The sequence below is a fragment of the Natator depressus genome, chromosome 10 (assembly GCF_965152275.1).
Source record: "Natator depressus isolate rNatDep1 chromosome 10, rNatDep2.hap1, whole genome shotgun sequence".
In the NCBI taxonomy this organism is placed as follows: Eukaryota; Metazoa; Chordata; order Testudines; family Cheloniidae; genus Natator; species Natator depressus.
The window spans coordinates 19,563,590-19,583,563 of NC_134243.1; the positions used below are offsets into that span (position 1 = coordinate 19,563,590).

General features: G+C 41.7%; 1 protein-coding gene across 3 annotated transcripts in view; it reads right to left on the reverse strand.

Moving 5' to 3' along the window:
* Positions 1–19,659, reverse strand: part of LOC141994903 (multidrug resistance-associated protein 1) — a 97,244-nt gene extending 77,585 nt beyond the window's left edge. For all 3 annotated transcript variants that reach the window (XM_074965399.1, XM_074965396.1, XM_074965398.1), the window contains exon 1: positions 19,535–19,659. In XM_074965399.1, the coding sequence (XP_074821500.1) occupies positions 19,535–19,582 (48 nt within the window). In that variant the 5' untranslated portion in view covers positions 19,583–19,659. The remainder of the gene's footprint in view (positions 1–19,534) is intronic.
* Positions 19,660–19,974: the final 315 nt, after the last annotated feature.

Sequence of the window (19,974 nt, forward strand, 5' to 3'; positions counted from 1 at the left end):
CTGTTTTTTAATATTGTCAGATGGACTACAGAGTGTCTCTAAACACAGAAACAAGGCTCATCATTAATGTCTTTCAAACCAAAACTAAAATGCTTAAGGAAAACATAAATATCAGCCGTGCTCCAACAGAAATATAAAATGGCGTATGGCAAGAGATAGGAAAAAATAATCCCTCTGGTCTAAAAAGAAAAGGAGTACTTGTGGCACCTTAGAGACTAACCAATTTATTTGAGCATAAGCTTTCATGAGCTACAGCTCACTTCATCGGATGCAAGTGAGCTGTAGCTCACGAAAGCTTATGCTCAAATAAATTGGTTAGTCTCTAAGGTGCCACAAGTCCTCCTGTTCTTTTTGCGAATACAGACTAACATGACTGTTACTCTGAAACCTCCATCTGGTTACAGTTTACTTTCACTACAAGTGCTCCAAGGAACAGGAGATTTATAACAGACTCTACCATTACGGGTTCCCTTATTGCATTTTGAAGATTATAAATGAAGAAGTAAGTTTACACTTCTAGAACTCCTTCCAGAAAAAGGATCTCCAAAGTACGGACTTGCATAATGCTAACATAGCAAGTTTGCAGCACAGCCAAAAACAGAACATGCATCTCATTACTCCCAGTCTTGTGCTTTAACCACTAGAGCATACTTCCTTTCACGGAGAGCCCAAACATCAAGCACTCCTCATACTCTGCTTTGGTCCTGATGTAGGGCCAAAGAAATAAGGATTAAAAGTTCCTGTAACAGAAAATATTGCATCTGCTGAAATAGTAACTAATAATTAAATGTAAACAGAGAAACAAAACAATAAAAAAGCAGCATTTTTTGCTTAGCCAAGCTGAAAAAATGGGAAGTAGATGCCTAAAAAGTTTCAGAAAGAGCAATTTCCATGATTTTACATGCCACTAAAATTAGCCATTGTAATCCAGGAATCAAAAAGCCTCTGGTCCATTGTGTGTTCTTAATTGCAGGGAAATTGTGACAAAAGAGACTTACAAACTTTCAAAATATAAATACTTATCCTCCAGCTATGGACAGTTTAACAGCCCCACATCCTGCTGCCTGATGGTACAGCTAGAGGAGACACTTGGCCATGTGTCATTTGTGTGCCATTTAAGGCCCGTATTTTTAGAACCAAATGGACTTTCTTTTAATTATTCTGGGAAACTCTTTGGTTTTAAACCACGATCAATTAAAGACATACGAAATAAGTTGTGCCTTCATTACTTTGCATCTAAGACAGTCTTTTGGGTTAGCCTCTCTCATGTCGTAACTAAAGTGACAGTGAAGATACCAAGTCTTGAGGTCAGACTATACAGTGGGCTTCAAGTTTTTGTAACTTCTTGTGACAGAAGGAAGGGAGAGGTAGTTTATAGGACCTACAGGTATAAGCGATCTATTACCAGACCAGTATTATTTTCCCTCTCTCTTTCCAACAGATGATAATATGAGCCCATCAAAAGTAAGGAAAAGGTCAGCCCTTGTGGCAAGCTTTTTTGAGACACGGCCCAGAACAACCTCACTGCAGCCTAGATAACCTTCACCCAAGCCAGAATTAGCAAGGCTTTTTAAATACACACACACACACACACACACACACACACACACACAGCACCAGCAGCTAGAGAGAGAGATGCCAGGACATGTTTTTTCCTTATGCATTTTTGGAGTGATCTCAAAAGTGCTCATTTGAACTGAAGGCCATAAAGACTAATCTCCTCAACTTACAACAGTACAGATGGAAGAAGGGCATCAAGCTACACTTTCCCCACTCCTGTCCTGGAGTAATCTACCTCTAGATTGACAGAGACATAGTAACAATTTCTTTGCACACTCAAATCTTTGGTTTCTCAGCTGAGGCAGTTCAGACAGGTGTGGTAGTGATATAGCTCTCAACCTTCCCCACATTTAAACTTAATTTGCTTCCATCCCACACTAATCTTGTATCCTGCCACTGGCTTTCATGACTGTAAAAACCAACAACTGAGTCATGAGAATGAGGTTATAAAAAATTATTTTATGCTAAAGGTAGCCCCACACTGTTTAAAGCTTCCAGTCTCCTCCCTCTCTCTCTCTCTTTTTTTTAAAATAAAGACTGTCCTGTATTTGGTCTTGGTCCCAAGTTATGGGCACATCTGAGCCTCTACCGTCAGCTGAAGTAAATGGTGTAACAGCAGTAACCAACCTTTTTCTTTATGAGCTCTCCACTCTGCTATAAAAATTCCACAACCCAGCAACGCCACAGCAACTTCTTCTCTGCACATCCAGTAGATTAAAACCCAGGGCCCGTGTTAGGGCATGGCAAGAAGTGCAACTGCCCGCAGCCCCTCGAAGCTAAGTTGCTCGGGTTTCGGCTTCAGCCTCAGGCAGTGGGGCTCGAGCTTCACCTTTCTATCCCAGGCCACAGAAAGTCTAACACCGGCCCTGCTCTTTGGTTTATTTTGGCAGATTCCCTGCAATCTGCTTGCAGCCCCCTGGGGGGGGCGGGGGGGCCCGGGACCCTGCTTGAGAGCTGTCTAAAAGCAGTACAAATTATCAGCTGCACAGTGCAAGACATTACAAAGGCAAACCCTGCCACCACTAAAGCGGGCAAAGTTACTCAGTCTGCACTAGTAACTTCACCACACACATCAACACACCAAACGCTAGCGTAGATATTTAGCAGAAACTCCCCACCCCACCCAGACCTGCAAACAAGTTTGAACCCAAATGATACAAAAATCACTGAGACAAGTGAAAAACAACGAGAGACATCAACTCAATCTCAAAGTGCTCTCTCATTACTTTATCTCCTCTTACATCAAACATTACTAAAGAAACCAGCATAAATTAGCATACACAGAAATCACCATCGTACAAAGTAAGTAGTATCTTACTACTACTAAAATTAAACAAAACTTTGAGGCATCTTTTTGCAGGAATTGCCCTCATTAAGTGGAATTACTGGTCCCCACATCTCAAAAAAGATATACTGGCATTAGAAAAGGTTCAGAAAAGGACAACTAAAATGATTAGGGGTTTGGAAAGGGTCCCATATGAGGGGAGATTAAAGAGGCTAGGACTTTTCAGCTTGGAAAAAGAGGAGACTAAGGGGGGGATATGAAAGAGGTATATAAAATCATGAGTGATGTAGAGAAAGTGAATAAGGAAAAGTTATTTACTTGTTGCCATAATATAAGAACTAGGGGCCACCAAATGAAATTAATGGGCAGCAGGTTTAAAATAAATAAAAGGAAGTTGTTCTTCACTCAGTGCAGTCAGTCAACCTGTGGAACTCCTTGCCTGCGGAGGTTGTGAAGGTGAGGACTATAACAAGGTTTAGAAGAGAACTAGATAAACTCATGGAGGTTAAGTCCATTAATGGCTATTAGCCAGGATGGGTAAGGAATGGTGTCCCTAGCCTCTGTTTGTCAGAGGGTGGAGACAGATGGCAGGGGAGAGATCACTTGATCATTACCTGTTAGGTTCACTCCCTCTGGGGCATCTGGCATTGGCATCAGTAGACAGGATACTGGGCTGGATGGACCATTGGTCTGACCCAGTATGGCCATGCTTACGTTCAGACCAATTTTATGTAGTCAAGAAGGAAAAAAGCAAAAAAAACCAAACAAGTGAATAGGAGCAGGAAGTTTCTCCATGAGTTGACATAATTATTCCATCATGAAAACATCTGTGTGAATTCTTTTTCCACCTTGAGTTCTCTACATCTATCACATATTAGTCTATAAAAAGGTACACATACCTCTCCATTCAGATATCTATATGCATCTCTTTTACTCTCTAATTCTTCCTCTGCCTTGATACTGGTCTACCTTCATAACCCACATTACCACAACACACAAGTGAACCAGCACTCTGGATACCTAGGTTTTATTCCCAGTTCTGCCAATGGCCTCTTGGGTTACCTTTGGCAAGTCAATTTCATCTACCTGTGCCTCCTTTTCTCCATTTATAAAATGGGGATAGTGTTTCTGACCTACTGCATAAAGCACATTGAGATGATTCTGATGGAGAGCTAGGTATCATTACTATTTACAGCTATTTTTGCTTAGGACTCCTTTTATCCTTCCAGCATGTCGAACAAGTTTATTGCAGAGTTGTTGTAGCTGTGTTGGTCCTAGTATATGAGACCAGCTTTCAAACTCCACCAAGCGCCCAATGAGTAGGAAAGATAGCAAGTACAGTTAGAGACCATTCTGGCTTAAACAGGAAATCTTTAACCACCTGAAACTCAAGAGTCATACCAGAAAAGTAGAAACTGGGTCAAGTTATATGAAGGTTATATTTAAAAAAAAAAACGAACACAAGCATTCAGGGACAAAATTAGGAAGGCCAAGGCATAAAACAAGATTAACCTAGCTAGGGACACAAAAGGTAACAGAAAAAACATTTTACAAATACATTACAAGAAGAGGAAGACCAAGGACAGGGTAGGCCCATTATTCATTGAGAATGGAAAGACAACAGACAACACAGCAATGGCCAAAAAGTTAAATGCCTTTTTTGTTTCAGTTTTCAACCAAAAAGTTTAGCAGTGGTCAGATGACTAACATAGGGAACATCAAGGTAAATGGGGTAGGATCTGAGGCTAAAATAGGGAAAGAACAAGTACCATAATTTTTAACAAGTTAGATGTCTTCAAGTCAGCAGGGCCTGACAAAAATACATCCTAGAATACTTAAGGAACCAGCTGAAGAGATCTCTGAGCCATTAGCAATTATCTTTGAGAACTCATGGAAGACAAGGGGAGATCCCAGAGGACTGGAAGAGGACATAGGTACTATATATATCATATCTATAAAAAGGGGAATGAAGACAACCCAGGGAATTCTAGACCCATCAGCTTAACCTTGGTACCTGGAAAGATAACGGAGCAAATAAATAATCAATTTGTAAGCACCTAGAAGAAAATAAGGTGATAAGTAACTGTCAACATGGAAGTCAACAGTCAAGAACAAATCATGTCAATAGACCCTGCTTGGACACAATTTTTATCCACATCCAATCCGCGAACATGGTCTGCAGATATAAAGCGGCTGTTTGCAGATTTGCGGGACTCTAGATATAAAATTTGGATCCACATCTATCCACAATCAGCAAACATGGTCCATGGATATCTGCAGATTTGCACGACTCTACACATCAAACCCACTTACTCTTCTTTGACAGGGTAACAAGCCTTGTGGATGAGGCGGGGGGAAGTAGTAGATGTGGTATAGCTCAACTTTAGTTAACCTTATGATACCATCTCACATGACCTTCTCAAATCAACTAAGGAAATATATTCACCCTAGATGAACCTAGTATAAGGTGGGTGCGCAACTGGTTGGAAAACTGTACTCAGTAATTATCAATGGTTCAAAGTAAAGCTGGAAGGGCATATTGAGTGGGGTTTCACAGGCATCTGTCCTGGGCCCAATTCTCTTTGATATATTCATAACTGATCTGGATAATCACATAGAGCAGTGGTTCCCAAACTTGTTCCGCCGCTTGTGCAGGGAAAGCCCCTGGCGGGCCGGCCCAGTTTGTTTACCTGCCACATCCACAGGTTCGGCCTACTGCGGCTCCCAGTGGCCACGGTTTGCTGCTCCAGGCCAATGGGAGCTGCTGGAAGCAGCGGCCAGTATGTCCATGACACCTGTCATGGGTGGTATAGACTCTAGACAATACTTAATCCTGCCTCAGGGGACTGGACTAGATGACCTATCAGGGTCCCTTCCAGTCCTACGTTTCTATGATTTCTTCAGGTCTGGGAAAGATAATCAGAGTATCAGAGCTAAACACAAAGTGGAACAGATTTTTTACACCTAAGGAGCTGAAACATGATGCATTCAAAATGAAGTGGGCAATTAACACCTCTGCAGTCATAAAACAAAGAATTTACAGATTGTTGGGTGGGTTACAGATTGTTGAAATGAGACACAAAACCAGTATCTATACTGAGCCCATAATTGTTGGTATCTAGCAGAATTATGAAGTTAAGCTCCCAGGCTCATCTTTTGAAAGTGTTGTGCAGGTTTCCTTTGAAAGCAAGGACTGAGAGGTAAGATATGGAATGATCGTTTTGTGAAAAACATTCACCCACAGGTAATAGGGAGTTTTTGTCATTTTTCTGGGTGAGTTCATTTGAGAGCGTAGTGATTGTCTAGTTTCACCCACATAGTTGTTGGAGCATTTGATGCACTGGCTGAGGTACACCACGTGTTTTGATAGGCATGTGTAGCACCCATGGATCTTGGAAGGGGTGTTGTGGATGGTATTGATCGTCATAGTAGAGGAGATACGGCTGCAGGTTTTGCATCTGTTATGGCGGCAGTGTCTGGCGCCACTTTGTATTGGTGTGTAATGGTCTCTGGCGAGTTTGCTTCTGATTACGAGCTTGGTGAAGTTGGGGAGTTGTCTGAAGGCCAAAAGAGGAAGTCTGGGAAAGATTTCTTTCAGGATGTGCTCCCCATTGAGTAATTCTCCGATGATATCCCATAAAGATTCCAGGGAGGGGTGGGGAGGTGACAGCTAGGGGTGTGCAGTCAGTCCCCCGCCCCCCATATTGAATCAGGTTCTCTCACGGAACTAGGGTGCCCCATTCCACAACAAACATTGATTTTATCTCGAAGACTAAAGCCAAATGTACTTCATGTACTGTGAACACATTTGCTTTGGACATTTAGTTGTTTATTTTAAATTCAGCATTTGCTATGGCCGTTTTAAACCACAGCTGTTTTAAACCACAGCTGTTTTTGTGCCTGAAAGTTTGACATTGGCAGCCTACTATTGTGAATGTGTCCCCACGCTTCACTGTGCAATAGCTGCTTATACAAACATTATTATCTGATATGGCAGACATGTTATCTATTTCTATAAGTAATAGAAGGTTATTGCTATGCACCAAGAGCAGCTCACTTATCTTGGAACTCTAGGGTTGAACATAATTAAACAAAATTACTACTACAAATTACGATACAAATATTTTCAATTTAAATCCACCATGAAATCTGATTAAATAAGACAAAAACTGAAGACATTTGTCCTTTATGACAATATTTATCAGGAAAATTCTTCTCTCTCTCTTATCCAGTGTCCCTACATGAAGAATGGGACCAATACCCACCTACCTCACAGAGTTATTATGAAGCTTTGCAAACTTCAGCTAATCACTCTTAGAGCCCCACTCATAAGAGTAGCCATACTTGGTCAGACCAGTGCTCTATCTAGATCAGTACCCTGTTTTCTGACAGTGGCCAATGCCAGGTGCTTCAGCGGGAAGGAAAAGAACAGGACAATGATAGCCCTGTCATCCACTCCCAGCTTTTGGCAGTCAGAGGCTCAGGGACACCCAGAGCGTGGGGCTACAAGCCTGATCATCTTATCTAATAACCACTGATGGATCTATCCTTCACAATATATCTAATTATTTTTTGAACCCAGTTATATTTTTGGCCTTTACAACATCCCCTGGCAATGAGTTCCACAGGTTGACTCTATTGTGTTAAGAAATACTTCCTTTTGCTTGTTTTAAACCTGCTGCCTATTAATTTCATTGGGTGACCCCTGGTTCTTATGTTGTGTGAGGTGTAAATAACTTCCTTATTCACTTTCTTCACACCAATCAAGTTTATAGACTTTATCATATCTCCCTTTAGTTATCTCTCTTCCAAGCTGAACAGTCCTGGCCTTTTTAAGTCTCTCCTCATGTGGAAGCTGTTCCATACTCTTAATTATTTTTGTGGTCCTCCTCTGTAACTTTTCCAGTTCTAATATATGTTTTTGAGATGGGGCAACCAGAACTTTACACAGTATTTAAGATGTGCACTTACTGTGGCAAAACTGAGTGATTGGGCACAAAATGGCAGATGAAATTCAATGTTGATAAATGCAAAGAAATGCACATTGGAAAACATAATCCCAACTATACATATAAAATGATGGGGTCTAAACTGACTGTTACCACTCAAGAAAGATCTTGGAGTCATTGTGGATAGTTCTCTGAAAACAGCCACTCAATGTGCAGCGGCAGCCAAAAAAAGTAAACAGACTGTTGGGAATCATTAAGAAAGGGATAGATAATAAGACAGAAAATATCATATTCCCCTCTATATAAATCCATGGTGCACCCACATCTTGAATACTACGTGCAGATGTGGTTGCCCCACCTCAAAAAAGATGTATTGGTATTGGAAAAGGTTCAGAAAAGAGCAAGAAAAAAGGTTGGCGTATGGAATGGCTGCCATATATGGAGAGATTAATAAAACTGGGACTTTTCAGCTTGGAAAATAGATGACGGAGGGGGGGATATAACAGAGGTCTATAAAATCATAACTGGTGTGGAAAAATTAAATAAGGAAGTGTTATTTACTCCTCATAACACAAGAGCTAGGGGTCACCAAAATTAAATTAATAGGCAGGTTTAAAAACAAACAAAAGGAAGTATTTCTTCACACAATGCACAGTCCACCTGTGGGACTCCTTGCCAGAGGATGTTGTGAAGGCCAAGACTACCAGAGGATGTTGTGAAGGCCAAGACTACCAGGGTTTAAAAAAAAAAATCTAGATAAGTTCATGGAGGATAGGTCCATCAATGGCTATTAGCCAGGATGGACAGGGATGGTGTCCCTGGCACCTCCATTTGCCAGAAGCTGGGAATGGGCAATAGGGGATGGATCACTCAGTGATTACCTGTTCTGTTCATTCCCTCTGGGGCACTTGGCATTGGCCACTGTCAAAAGATGGAATACTGGGCTAGATGGACCTTTGGTCTGACCTAGTATGGCCGTTCTTATGGCATTATGATATTTTCTTCCTTATTATCTACCCCTTCCTAATGGTTCTTAACACTGTTAACTTTTTTGACTGCTACTACATATTCTTGAAAAACATCCAGTCAACTATCCACAATGACTCCAAGATCCCTTTCTTGAGTGCTAATAGCCATTTAGATCCCATCATTTTGTATATACAATTTAGATTATGTTTTACAATAAGAATTACTTGCCATTTATCAACTTTGAATTTTATTGACCATTTTGTTGCCCAGTGACGAACTTTGAGTTCCTTTGTATCTCTTCACAGTCTGCTATGAAGTTAACTATCTTAACTAACTTTGTACGATCTGCAGACTTCGCCACATCACTATTTACCCCTTTTTTCCAGATCATTTAGGAATATGTTGAATAGCACTATGGTCCCAGCACAGATACCTGGGGGACACCATTATTCACCTCTCTCCATCCTGAAAACTGACCATTGATTCCAATCCTTTGTTTCTTGTCTTTTAACCAGTTACTGATCCATGAGAGGACCTTCCCTTTTATCCCAGGACTGCTTAGTTTGTTTACGAGCCTTTGGTATGGGGCCTTGTCAAAGGCTTTCTGGAAGTCCAAGTATTTTATATCGACTGGATCACTTCGCCCACATGTTTGCTGACCCCCTAGTAGATTGGTGAGGCATGATTTCCCTTTACAAAAGCCATGTTTTGACTCTTCCCCAACATATCGCGTTCATCTAGGTGTCTAATCATTCTGTTCTTTGCTATAGTTTCAACCAATTTGCCTGGTACTGAAGTTAAGTTTACTGGCCTGTAATGGCCAGAATCACCTCTGGAATCTTTTTTAAAAATTGGTTTCTCATTAGCTATCCTCCAGTCATCTGGTACAGAAGTTGATTTAAGCAATAGGTTACATACCAGTTAGTAGTTCTGCAATTTCATATGTGATTTTCTTCAGAATGCTTGGGTGAATACTGTCTGATCCTGGTGACTTATTACTGTCCAATTTATCAGTTTGTTCCAAAACCACCTCTACTGACACCTCAATCTGGGACAGTTCCTCAGATTTGTCTCCTAATAAGAACGGCTTGAGTGTGGGAATCTCCCTCAGATCCTCTGGCATGAAGATGGATGCAAAGAATTCACTTAGCTTCTTCACAATGGTGTTGTCTCTTCCTTTAGTGCTTCTTTAGCACTTCGATCGTCCAGTGGCCCCAGTGATTATTTGGCAGGCTTCATGCTTCTGATGTACTCAGCACAAAGCTCTCCTAGAAGGAGAGCTTCCTCAGGATTAAGTTCTCAAAATACAAACTGTGGCAGAAGACCCACCATATTCAGAGACATTGTATTTCCAGGAAGTTCCCACCAAAGTGAAGAAGAATTAGAAATAACTTCTGTCTTGTCTCTTTTTTGATTAAATACTTTTGGCTGTGAATAACCTAAGTAGTCCTTACGTAAAATAAGCAATGTTTCCTTTTTCCTCCCCTAAATTCAACCTAGGAAATCAGGCAAATTATCAGATTCTGCTTCTTAGGATGGATAGGTTGAGACTCCAGTATTGTTACTGGCAAAAGCAGAAGGGGAGATATTGGGAAAAGGCTCAGGTTAGTAGTTGCCCTATCCACCATTTAATTTTTCAAACAATATGAAAGTGAGTCAGGCATGAGAAGGCCAGAGGTAATTTTTTTTTACCTTTCCCTTCCAATACACACACACCAAATGCAAGACGATTTAAAATGTAAATAATTTGACTCAAATGTTATTTGACAGATCACAACAAAAATGTATAGAAAAATTAAACTGTGTTAAACTAAAACTGGAGACAATAATGTTGGAGGCAATTAAACATAGTAGCTATTTAAAAATGTAACTGTACTGAGACCGTCTCAACTGTGAGCTCTCACTCACCATACACACAGAGCTAGGTCAGCAGCTACACAGTGCACAGTAACTTCTAGATCTGCTTTGATAATACTGCTGGTATTGAACATCTAAAGGCAAAGGGGAGCTGCTGCTTGCATAATGAAGTAAAAGTTAAACTGCATTCATAAATTAATGATACTATAATAAAAGCCATCTCAAATTACAAACAAGATTTTCAGTTTAACAGGACCCTTAAAAAATGACAGAGCTGAAACTTGATTAAATTCACACTCCAAGCATGTTTTAAGTTCTTAATGTACTGTAATCCTTTTACTCGAGTGTAGAATTATATAAAATGAGAAGCAAAATTACCTGTTGCAAACATAGTTTTACCTTTTTATATTATTCATTGCAAGCTTTGAAATGCTGACTGAAGCAAGAGAGTGAGGAAGAAACAGTACCCCTATGAAAAGGGAATTTGGTCTGAGGGGAAGTGAGGGAGAAACACTGAGTTCTGCAAGCTAAGTTAGATACAAGTAAAAATTAAGAAGCTGAGTGGTTGAACAAAGATGAGTTAAACAATGAAAATGGCAAAGAGTAAACAGGAAGATAAAGAACAGGTATGATCTGGAGAGGTTTCAAAGATGGAACATTAACTGAAAACTGATCCTGTTTAAAACACTACTTGAATGTACAGAAAAATAGCAGCTGGCAATGTTTAGAAGGATTAACAACATGCAAATTAAGGAGGACATTTGCTTATCTAAAAGTGCAGAAATTCCAAGATATTTAGATCAGAATTCTATTATTAAAGCAGCAAACATTGCCAAAATAAAGGCTGCATCAGCATCTTGACAGTACAGTACTCTTCTCAGGCTCCTAATTTTCCACAGAATGAAGCAGTTTGCAGCTACTCTCATCTTTACTATTGAGGCATGCCCTACAGAGAATGCTTCCCAGCACACAATGCTCCATCTTAACCTGAAAGGCCTTCAGAGGCTGCTCAGATCAAGCTGAAAACAAATGTATGATGGGACCTACACAAAATTAAAAAAGCCTGAGGCAGACATCTGCCATGCAAAATTTCAACACACACAGTTGAAGTTTGGCAAAGCAAACACACACACAGCTTCATAATGGAAAATGTTGTGTAACCTTATTATCCAGTACTACATACACATTGTCTACTCTCCAGAAAAATAGTATTTCTTAACTAGGAAATTACTTTCCATATTTAAATAGGATTAAAGTTGTGACAAACCAACATGACAAAAAATTCCTTAAGGTTAGTTAACATGGTCCTTAAGTAGTGGCTTTCAGAGGGAAAGAACATAACTTTTACCAACAAAAAGACATCAAACTATCTAAACTGTTTAACATTAAGATGATTATCCAAATGTATTCAAAGCAATTTTCAAGGGAGTTTTCAGAGTTACAAATGTGGAGATACAAGCACATATAAAAGCATATTTCTAGATTCTTCTTCTAACTAGCACTGATTTCTTTAAGTCCCTCTAGTAATCCTGTATACGCACCTTTACTCTTGCAACTCTGGCTATCTTTTCTTCCTTTCCAATACACCATCATCTGTCTTTCCATGTTCATTTTTTTAATTTTAGCTTTGCAACTATTATTTCATTTTCAAGGAAGATGTAGGCTGCCTGGATAAGATTAAAAACCTGACAGAATCAATTCAGGCTTTCAGCCTTTCACGGAAAATAATGCAGTTACAATTTATTAATCTGTAGTATTTTCTGTACTATCATCCCTCAAGTTCTTGTAATTTACTGACAACTGAACCACAAACTTCACTTGAGACAGTCAGATTTCAGATTCCCAGAAGCCAGAAATATCCTTTTATCTTAGTCAAGTTTATATGTTAATACCATTTAAGCTGCAGTTAATGGTTAGGGAGGGCTTTAGTTACGCCATTTAGGGAGGCCATGTCTAAACTTACAAGCTTACAGTGGCACAGCTATATTGATATGTAGCAGCATTATGACAGTGGGAGAGAGCTCTCCTGTCAACATAATAAAACCAGCTCAACGAGTAGCAGTAGTTATCCCGCCGACATTGCGCTGAGCACAAGAGCACTTATGCCGGCAAAACCTGTGTCGCTCAGGGGGTGTTTTTTCACACCCCCGAGCTACAAACATTTTGTCGACACAAGTGCTAGTGTAGACATGGCCCCAGTTTACCAACAGAAATGCGAGAAAGCCAATTTTCAAACAAAGAACAGGCTGAAAGTATGTATATAGTCAAGCAATGATAAAATCTAGAATTTAGAAGTATGAGTTTAAAGTGGCAGTATTTGAATATTTACAAAATGTTATATGCATGTTTCTAGTATGGTTGCTGTGAATTACTATGTATTAATATATGAATATCGATATGTAATATTTTTAAATGACTTTGGTCAGTGAGGTAAAGTTACTGTCTAACTATGGTGGGTTATTAGAATTTCCTGTATGACTACGTATCTGACTTAACAGGGGGCTCTGGGAAGAAGAAAAAGAAAAGCAACACAATAGATCTAGATAAGGATTCCCCAGCAATACACTTGAAAGACAACAGGACAAGCTGTTAGCTTCCAGGATCTTGTCTGAAGGAACAGAACTACTGGGTGTTAGCCTAAATCTGACCTGCTGATGTAATCACAGTTAGTACCACAGGACTGCAACCCAGGGCCCAGTCAGTGTGGAAGAATCTGTAATTTCATCTGGAGACAGGTGACAGTTAAGATACGTCTAAACAGCAAGCAGGGACCCTGACAGCAAGTCTTGGAGCCTGGGTCTATAGATTCAGGATTGCAGGGCTCATGAGCTGTGTAGATGTTCAAGGCTTGGGATCTGAAGCTCAGTCCCCCTTTGTAGGCTTCAGAATCTGAATGTCTACACAGCTCTTTTTAGTACTGAACCACAAGCCTGTAGACCCACACTATGAGACTCACCGACACAGGCTGCTGCATGCTGCGTACATGTAACCATAAAGGATAGACACCTACGAGGGATGCATTCAATGAGAGCAAGAGAGATCAGAGGTGCAGTTTGCTCAATAAGTGTGACAGTTACTTACAAAGCCTCTACACTAGTAATTTAGGGATGTTTCCCAGTGTTGCACTACTGTACCACCATTTCAGCTTCATGGGTGGCAACAATGGTGGGAGCACTAGTGTATTCAGAGCCCAGACATTTTTACTATGAGGCAAAACAGAGCAGTGAAAATACCTGTCAAGTGACTACCCTGGTCTTACACTATTGTCAGTGGGTAGCAATGGTAGAAATGAGGAGAGATTTTATGAAAATAGATACCGAAGACAAGTGCAAAAGGGAGATGAAATGGAATTCTATGTGCTTTATTGCAAAGGGTACTGAATATCCCTCTATCACATGTTATAGCGCCTCCTCATGGCCATTCTGGGGAATAGCTCACCAGGTCAAAGCCATCCCTCCACCTCTGTCTTTTTGTCTGCAGTCCCCTCTCACTCCAGGAGCTGCTTCGGCCTCTTCATTATGCAGCCCACAGGCTAGGTCACTATCATGGTTTCCTCTTCAGTTGTGGTGAGGCGGGGGGGGAAGAGGAGGAGGAGGCGGAGGAGAGTCTCTTCCCCCAAACAGGCTCAGCAGTCTTCCTATGCACTGCCCCGCTGCTGCCACTTCCCAGTCACTGGTTGGGGAACCCAGGCCCGCCCTCTACTGCAGGTTCCAATGGTTCTCAACATTTTTCTTTCTGAGGGTCCCCTCCCCCACGCCCCCAACATGCTATAAAAAGCTGTGCCACAACCAGTGCAATTGCCCAGGGCAGCACACCACAGGGGGCACCGCGAAGCTAAGTTGCTCAGGCTTCAGCCTCAGCCTCGGTTGCTGGGCCTCGAGGCCCTGGGCTGCAGTCCCACGCAGTGGGGCTTTGGCTTTCTTCCCCGGGCCCTAGCGAGTCTAATGTCACCCACGCTTGGAGGACGCCCTGAAACATGTTCATGGACCCCCAGGGGGCCCCAGACCTCTGGCTGAGAACCACTGCAAGTCTGTTCCACCCCATACCTTTCTGCATTTCCCTGAGCCCTTTCTTAACCTTCTGGCTCTCCCTTCCTTCTCTGGGTCTGCCAGCTTCAGCACTCCCTCCTCCCAGGGAGCAACTGCAAGCTACATATCTGTGCAGCATCCAAACACTCCTCCCTCTTCCCAGAGACCAACTGCAGCCTGTCCCAGCAGCCCCATTTGTTGTCTGCTTCCTGGCCGCACTGTTCCTGCAGATGTGAGCTTCTGCTAATGAAGGCTTCTGTCTGAGTCTTAATTCCCCCAAGCTTGCTGCCTAATAGGCCAATCGGCCCCACTGGCCTGCATTAATTCTTTCACTGCAAGTGTGGAGAGGACACCCCGTTACAGCAGCCACCGAAGTCAACCGAAACTAAGGGCACACAGTCCTTCTATATAAGAAGGCTCTTCTATACAAGAAGAATCCAAAAAGCAGGTGGCCACACCACAGAAATGGATGGTGCAAAGATATGTTAAGAAGACTGCAACGGATTTCTAATTCTCAGGAAGAAAGAAGATGGTAATGATCTACCTATCAGCTTGGACAAAAATTCCAGTACATTGTGGCATCCACTAGTGACTTACAGCCTCTTCCCAAGAAGTGGCTACATTTCAGAAAAGTATGATTTTCCGTATACAGTTCGAAATACTTTAGAATTAGAATCGCTATTACTAATTGTTTGTATGAAAGACGGGACATTTTAAACTACTACTTTTTTTATAGGTTTCAGAGTAGCAGCTGTGTTAGTCTGTATCCGCAAAAAGAAAAGGAGTACTTGTGGCACCTTAGAGACTAACAAATTTATTTGAGCATAAGCTTTCATGAGCTACAGCTCACTTCATCAGATGCATTCTTTTTTATATTTTATGGAACAAAGATGTTATTTAAAAATATATTACAGATCTTTTGTTTCTTTGTGAAGCAATGTATTTGTAAAGGGGGCATGACTCACTTGGTCTCCTAACCTGATTTCAGTTTTCACCCCCTGACGTAATTGAAGAAAAGATGCGACAAATTGTTTCACAACAAACAAGTGCACAAACAGGGCTCATGTTTTACCAGAGCTTTCAAACAGAAAGGATGTGACCTATAAATTTTTTTTGGGGGGGGGAGAGGGGTGGATTCCTAAAATTATCTGATCTACAAATTCTATTCCAGTAGGCTTCTTTCTAACGGTCAGCCCCTAAGAATCAACCTTTCCCTACAGGCAATTGTATTTTCTGAAAAATATCGAAAAGACTGCACATATTTTTCAAGTCAGGGATTTCACAATAAGGACAGAATTCTCACCAAATAAACATACTAACGGCAGAGTTTAGCAATAAAGAAATCTGCCTTTATTCACAAAAAAATTGACTATTCATAATTTATTATTCATTAATCAATCCATATTAATTTTAGAAGGACTGTAAATTAACTCTAAAAAGAATATGATCGCAACCTTTACCTTTTTAATTAAGGCCACCAGATCACAGCTTAGATCAAGCAGAAAGAATTTGTCCTAGTACTCATGCTTTGGAACAAACCCAAGAACAATGGGAGTCTGAAATCCTCAAAGCGATTGCGCGTTACCCAACTAATTAGTAAAAAGTGATACAAAGGCATATCAATCTTGAAAATAAGCTCTATAACTGAATTATTCATTTTGCATTTGTGATATTTTAAGTTACGAGAAAAGTCAACAGGTAGTTAGAAACCTGAAAAAGAAAAAAGAAGGAGTTCACACACTGTATGCACGTGCCTATTTCAAACTGAATCAGGCAACAAACTCTAAAAATGTACCCAACATATATTTGCTCAAATATAATAGGTGGAGGGAAATATATACACCGCCAAACCTACTCCCTTGCTTTGCCACCATACCACATCTCCTGCTACTTAATTAAAACAGTTGCGTGCTGTTTATTCCGTATATGCTTAACTGTAATATTGTCAATAAACTTTTTCTAATGCAACAATGTTTGGATAGCTGAGAAACAAAACAAGATATTTGTTGAATGTCACCAATACTCATAGATAACATTTGCTGAATAGTTTTTGAACACCTATTGAGCAAGATAACCACCACTAGAGAACAAACAAATAAATTTCATAAGTATTGTTGAATTACTTATCTTACAAATTCTCTCTTGAAGTAGCCAATCAGCTTATTATATGTCTAAATATTATTTGGCAGATATGTGAAATTAATGGATTTTTTTTCAGTTCTATTCAACCATCCCTACTTACTAATATATCTTGCTTTTGTTATATTTCTCTTCTTCTCTTTGCTTTAATCGTCAATATATTTTTCCTTCACTGTTTTCTTCTTTCATATTCACTCCCTGCATTCCCACTTCTCTCTTCCTTTATTTTCCTACATTGTCCATTCTACCGCCTCCTTTGCACGTTCTCTATATATTGTACTTCACTTCTCCAATTTATACCCGTCAGTCTCTTTCCCACCCTTTCTGACCAAATTCATGCATTGGGCTTGGAAATTTTACCAGACGCCCAATAGCCGGAGCAATAGCAATAACAAAGCACGGCAACAGCCAAAGGCCAATATGAAAAGTAGCCTCCTAGCTGCTACAAGGGCATGGGGTGTTGAGTCTCTGCTACTCAACCCCTCTCATAGCTCCCTCTCTGCGGCAATGGAAATCTATAAAGCTGCAGAAAAGGCACTGAAGTGGTATGTCTTCATATTTATCAAGATATACCCCATACCTACATACTGCATTGTACACAAGTGGCTCACATTTGGGAAGTGACCTTCACAACCATAAGGACTGGAGACTTTTTTTAAAAATGAAAACTTATGTTTTGCAGAAAGGAAAAGCCAGGGAAAGCCTCCTATCTGCCACGGGAGAATGGATTTTTCAAGCCCCCCTCACAATTTTAATACCTCTCAAAAATTTCAGGAAAAGTAGAAATAAAGCAAGTGCTCAATAGCTACTACAAGTCAACCCAGAGAAAGTCCTCTGAACTCATCTACAAACAATCCAATGCACTTAATGCAAACCGGTAACATTTTCAGCAATCATTAATCTTACCCTTATAACCTGATGAGTAACACAGATTACTACTTCAGAAAGATGTATCTTCCCAGGAACTCTACCTCACTTCAAGCAGGTTGGTTTAACAACTGCTCCAGCTTGCACAAGAACTGTTTTTCAGTAAGCAAGGCAAGTTCCCAACTTGCAAACGCACAATGAATTACAAGCTCCAGCACGAGTAAACCCTTAACTATTTACAAACCTTCAACAAAAAGCATGTCAGTTATATCTACTTATATGACTGAAGTAACTGAAAACGTGAGAATTCAAAGCTGTGGTCTATCTGACCAAAGCAGGAAACAGTTATTACAATGACCACATGTATCCACCACTCTGTTTTGTGGCTAGTACCTTGAATACTTATCGAGTCTACAAGATACCACGTAAGTTGGAATCATAGAAAGGACAGGTTCAAGTGTCACTAGAAACTAGGATTCTATATTTGCAGTAGCAAGTGAAAGCCCCATTCAGGATTAGGGCTCCACTTGACCCACAAAGCAAATGTTTTTTTTCATCTCAGGTATAAAGGGGAACATTCCCATAAACCTCTATTCACACCCAAGGTTGCTTTGTTTACATTACATTCAAGGTGACAAGGCAAGTGAGCTTACCTGTCTTATTAAAGAGACCAAATGAAAGCAAAACCAGAGAAAAATTCATTAACAACAGCTTTAAGAGCAGCGACCATGTACATATAAGTGTTTGTACGGCATTTAGCACAATGGAGTCCCGATTCTGACTTGCTACCAGAATATTAATATTTAAAAAACAATACAAAGCAGAGAACCATGCAACCAACCATAGTGTAAGAAAACCACATTCCACTACATGATTTGGACAACCAGAATGTAGCCCATGTCCTAACTACTCAAATATCCAGATACAAAGTGCAGTTCAACATAAGATTGTAGCTTACAGAGAAGTGGAAGGAGAATCAGAGTTTGGGGCACAAAAACCACAACAATAAAGATAGAAGAACCTTTGCTAATTAACTTTTGAGAGACCACAACAAAGAGCCACCCATACTAATTTATTTACTGAACATACACAATCTAACCTTGATGAGACAGAAAACAATTAAAAGCACTTTTTCTCTTAACAGGTGTCACAACTGCCATAGCACAGAACAGGCAGCTCTGTTTGTTACTCAATAAACATCTGCTGTGGGCTTCACGATCTCTTTAGTTGTGGGCTTGTTAGTCTATAAGCCTTATGTAGGTGATGCATTCTCACCCTCTGCCTGTAAAGCAGCCTGTACCATACAATTGCACGACTCGCCACCCCCTCATGGGGCCAGAGCTGCCCGTTTTCACCTCGGAGCTACCTAAACTGAAACCAAGCTTAGCCTGGGTGCAATTATCAAGATCTTGCAGTGAGTAAATACGTTTAGGAGACAGTCCTACACCACCAAGAAAGGCACAGCCTCCACACTAATCAGTCACAAACCCATTTCCCAGCCCATCATCCCCACCACCACCACCACCACCACCCTTTACATAACTACTGACAGGGCGAGAGAACTAACAGGCGTCAGCCAAGCTCTTGGTACCCTGGCGCTTCCCCTGGATGGACGGGAGAGACTCTACCCCTTCCTCAGACCAAGGGCCCTGCACCTGTTCCCTCTGGGGCCCTGCTACCCCGCTCCCGGCACTCCCTTCCTGCAGGGGAAGAGGGGGCTGCACCCTCCCAGAGAGGGCCTGACCCGGGGAAAGGCTGCATCCCTTCCAGGAAGACCCTAGCCCTGCTTCCCCGTGGGGACCCCAGCCAGGCGGCGTGCGAGAGCCGCGGAGCACGCGGCGGCAGGGGAAACGCAGCCGCCAACCCCGCGCCGCTCTTACCCAGAAGGGCTCCGAGCCGCCCGCGCTGCACAAGCCCTGGATCGCCATGGCGCGCGGCGACGGCGAAGGCTGCCCCCACTCCACGCTCTCCCTCCCCAGCCGGCAGCGGCGGCGGCGCCTGCAGGGAAGTGGGGAAAGGCGGCCGGGAGAGCCGCTGCCGGGCTCCCTGATTGGCTCCTAGGTCACGGGGATGCGGGGGCTGTCTGCCGGAGCCCGCTGTCCATGCCCGGTGGGTGCAGTGCGCACGCGTTCCACAGGGTGCGGTTTCTCGCGGGCCGGCCCTGCCTAGGCACCGCCCAGGCACCGCCCAGCCACAGCGTCAAGCGATTTAATGCCTCCGGGAAGTGCAATGATCCACGCAGCCTTGACTCGATAGGCATTAGGGGGCGTCACGTCATTACTACCCCCCCCATGGGGCACAGCTCCTAGTGCAGGGGTGG